Consider the following 4,309-nt stretch of genomic DNA (forward strand, 5'->3'; position numbering starts at 1 on the left):
TTTGAACCTATAATTATTGTTAAGCTAAATTTGTTAGCTTAGGAGGTGATTAGGCTAAGTAATTAAGGCTAAGAAAATGATTAAATGTTATGTTGGTTTACAAAGGGACAGCCATAATGTTTTATTTTAAATTCCAAAAAAGAAGACAAAATTGAAAGGTGAAGAAGAGATTGTAGTCCTCGTTTGCTCCTCCTTAAACAAATAATAAAGAACATTAAATAAAACAAAATGATGTCGTTTAAATCTAGGAGGAATAGGAATAGGATCCCAAGGGCAGAATGGGAAACGAGGAAGGAAACAAAAAAAGAGAAGAGAGAATCAGAGAGACAGTGGTTGGTTGGTTTTGGTTCTCTTCTTCTTCCTTCTCCTTTCTGCTTCTTCACTCTTCATTTTTTCCTTTTCTTTCTCCTCCCACCACACAAACCAAACCCCTCTCCACACTCCACCCTCACACCCCCTCCGGGTCAATGACCCAGACCCGAAAGCCCACCAAGCCCAACCCCCAACCCCACCAGGCCCATAACCCTTCATTCTCCACCACCGGCATGAAACTCATCGTCCCTCTCCAGGGCGTCGTCCAGGGCCGCGGAGGCCTTCTCCTCGGGACCCTCGTCCCATGCGCCCTCTTCTACTTCCTCCAGCTCTACCTCAAACGACGCCGTTCCAACTTCTCCCCTCCCTCCCCCTCCTCCGAGCCCACCCTCCACCGAACCTCCTCCCGCTCCAATTTGTCCACACGTGGCTCCATTTCCCGGGTTCGCCTCTCCAAGCTCGCCACGCAGATTTCCAGGCCCGAGGACTCCCTCTATTACCTCGGCTTGGAGAGGGTGTCGCGAGATCCCTACCACGCCCTGCACAATCCCAATGGGATTATTCAGTTGGGCTTGTCGGATAACAAGGTTGGTTACTCACAAATTACCGCAGAGTCGATACACGCTTTCAGATATGTTTTCTCTTGTTCGTTGGAATTTAAAACATTGTGGGTGTTGCATTACATCTTATTTAACTGATTGGATAGTGTGTGTTGTTGAAATTTCTCTTCTTGGTATTGTGGGTGTGTTGCTAATGTTGTTGTTGTTATTTGTTGAGGTGGGTGTAGCTGTGCTTTGATCTGATAGGGGAATGGGTGGCGCGGAACTTGGAGGGGACGATGAGTGGCGGTGTTGGTTTGGGTATCAATGGGATTGCGCCGTATCAGACGTTTGATGGCTTGATGGAATTGAAAATGGTAAGAGGTTTTGTGCTTCGCAGTGTCAGTGGTAATGCTACTAATGCTGCCTGTGGTGGTTGTTTGTTTGTTTCGTTCTTGTCCGTTGGTTCGTGATCACTATGGTCTGGGCTAATCTCCATGTCACATGTCACAGATTTTATTAACTGTTTTTCTTAAAATTGAAAAGTGTCGAGTGGTGATTGACTGGGGCCATAGACACATTGTAGTCCTGGACCATGCAGGCCATACACTCATTGTAGTCCTGGACCATGCAATAATTTCTCATTATTGGGGGCATAGAGGAGAGTGTTTGAATTCACTTGTTTCAAGGACAATTTGCATGTGTATATGATCATTTCCGTTCCTGAAAATGAAAATGTCAATCAATTTTGTTTCAGTGGAACTAAATTTTATGTGGCTTATCCTAAGCCTTTCAAGGATCAAATTGGTGTTTTACACATTTTGTTATTTTATCAGTAATGTAGGCCTGTAGGAGGTGAGACAGGTGGCATAGTGTCTTGTGAACCAATTATTGGAAAAGTTAAAACTCTTAGGCACTGATAATTGGCGGGTTTTATAGCATTTTTAACACAATCCCTTGCCCAAGAGCTTTTTACCATGGATTGTGAATCGGGCATACTTATGCTTGATTTCAATTTTGAACTCTTTATTTAAGAAATACGGGAGCAGTTAGGATCCAACTCTAGACCACTTGTTTATAGAGGTTTTGTAATGACCAATCATTCCAAAAGTTTAATTTGTAGGCGAAGGAATACAAATGATCATAAAGCATTTCTAACATAATGCAGGATTGGAAATGTTCTAATGATAAACTTAATCATTACACCCATGGCTTGAAGCTGGTGCCAGCTAAGTTACAAGCTTGTAAGCTGATAGGTTTTGATTTAAGTATTATTAGTTATAGCTTATCTCGCTACTCAATAATTTTAAATGAAGAACTTGAGCTTTTAAGAATCCATTAAACTCGAGTTTGAACACACAAACTGGAAGATTCAGTGCATGTTTGGGAAAAAGTTGCCCTCAACATGAAAGGTCGTTTAAACAATGACAGGCCAGTGTTAACCCCACGTTTACTTCATGGGAAAGTGGGATTGTCTGCTTGAAGCACCTCGAATGGAAATCTAAACACACCCTTAAGTGAAAGAATTTTGGAATTGATCTGGAATTTGTAGTACAGAATTCAGAATACTAACACGAGTGTAAAATCTAACAACGAGTCTCCTTCTTCAAACAAATTTTAGTAATTTAACTCGAAGAATCAGAAATCTGTCACACATCCTATTTAATAAGTACAAACCTCTAACTGCAGTAAAACATGTCTTATGGCTGTCCTACAGTTACTAAACACACATAAATGCCACACAAAACATAACATAACTGGCCTAATCATTACATTTCGAAATTCTCTTTTTAAGATACGTAGTTGTATGCTTTTGAAACTAGTTACCTTTTATATAGTGCTGTAAACAAGTATTTTGGTCTTAATCAAAGTTATCTGTTGTTTTAAAGGTTAAAATTAAAATGTTCCCTTTGTTGGCTATTTGACAATATTTGGTATTGGACTTGTCTATAAATTCGATACTGTTCGCTTATAATCTTTGGTGTGTTCAAATTTGGTTCGTTGAAGGTCATGCTGTTCTTTTATTTATCCATTAAACTTTTGTTTTGCTTTTATTTTTCAGGCCTTGTCAGATTTTATGCATCAGGTTATGGGGGGATCAGTGAAATTTGACCCATCTAATATGGTTCTAACAGCTGGAGCAACTCCTGCAATTGAGATATTGTCCTTCTGTTTGGCAGACCATGGGAATGCATTCCTTGTCCCTACACCATATTATCCAGGGTACTTGCTGACACTTTCTTGAGCTCCTCTTTCTAACTTCTCGGGCTAAATTTAAAAGGAATTGTGCAGATTTGACAGGGATGTAAAATGGCGTCCAGGGGTAGACCTAATACCTGTTCACTGTCGCAGTACTGACAATTTCAATCTAAATATCACTGCTCTTGAACAAGCATATAGTCAAGCAAGAAAACGAGGAGTCAAAGTTCGTGGAATTCTAATTTCTAACCCTTCAAATCCCGTTGGCAATATTATGACACAAGACATGCTATACAGTCTTCTGGACTTTGCTGAAGAAAAAAACATACATATCATTGTTGATGAAGTATTTGCAGGCTCCACGTACGGAAGTGAAAAGTTTGTGAGTCTAGCTGAAGTTCTTGATTCAGATATAGACAAGAGTCGGTTTCACATAATATATGGCCTGTCAAAAGACCTCTCTCTTGCCGGCTTTAGAGTTGGGGTTATATGTTCATTCAACGACAATGTCTTGGTTGCTGCCAAGAAGTTGACTAGATTTTCCTCTATATCTGCTCCGACCCAGAGGTTAGTTACTTCAATGCTTTCAGACAAAAGATTTATTCGGGAGTACTTAGAAACCAACCGGAAAAGAATACGACAAGTGCATGATGAATTTGTGGATTGTTTAAGTAAACTAGGAATCAAGTGTGCCAAGAGCAGTGCTGGTATGTTCTGTTGGGCTGATATGAGTGGATTAATCCGACCTTACAGTGAAAAAGGGGAAATTGAGTTGTGGGAGAAGTTTCTAAGTATTGCTAAGATCAATATAACTCCTGGATCAGCCTGCCATTGCATAGAACCAGGATGGTTTCGAATTTGTTTTACTACTATAACATTAGAGGAGATCCCTCTAGTTATTGAACGAATTAGGAGAGTTGTTGAGAGTTGTAATTCTTCTAGTTGAAGTTTCATTATTTTCATTGACATTTAAGGTTAGTGCCTGATGTTGCAGTTTAAAATTTTTGGAAAGGAATATACATCTCTAGTCATCAAGTTCAGCTGTCTTGCGCAAGCCAAAATTTGTTAAGCTGCCGGAGAAATAGTCTATCATAATGCAAAGTCTCAACACAGTAAAATCAAAGTTTGCGAATAGAGTTTGGTTTAGAATAAGTTTTAGTGTAATATTGGTTTTGGCCTGGGAAAGTACACTTTGGGCTTTCTTTCAATCAACATACCTAGGGCAGTTTTAGTCTTGGAAAGAACTAATTCTATAGTCC

General features: G+C 39.8%; 1 protein-coding gene across 1 annotated transcript; it reads left to right on the forward strand.

Annotated features, from left to right (window-relative positions):
* Positions 1–220: 220 nt before the first annotated feature.
* Positions 221–4,085, forward strand: LOC137837729 (probable aminotransferase ACS12). The gene is made up of 4 exons (XM_068646834.1): positions 221–899; positions 1,100–1,228; positions 2,914–3,074; positions 3,144–4,085. The coding sequence occupies exons 1-4, from the start codon at positions 279–281 to the stop codon at positions 3,994–3,996; spliced, it is 1,764 nt and encodes a 587-aa protein (XP_068502935.1). The 5' UTR covers positions 221–278; the 3' UTR covers positions 3,997–4,085.
* Positions 4,086–4,309: the final 224 nt, after the last annotated feature.

Source organism: Phaseolus vulgaris, chromosome 4 (assembly GCF_000499845.2).
Source record: "Phaseolus vulgaris cultivar G19833 chromosome 4, P. vulgaris v2.0, whole genome shotgun sequence".
In the NCBI taxonomy this organism is placed as follows: Eukaryota; Viridiplantae; Streptophyta; class Magnoliopsida; order Fabales; family Fabaceae; genus Phaseolus; species Phaseolus vulgaris.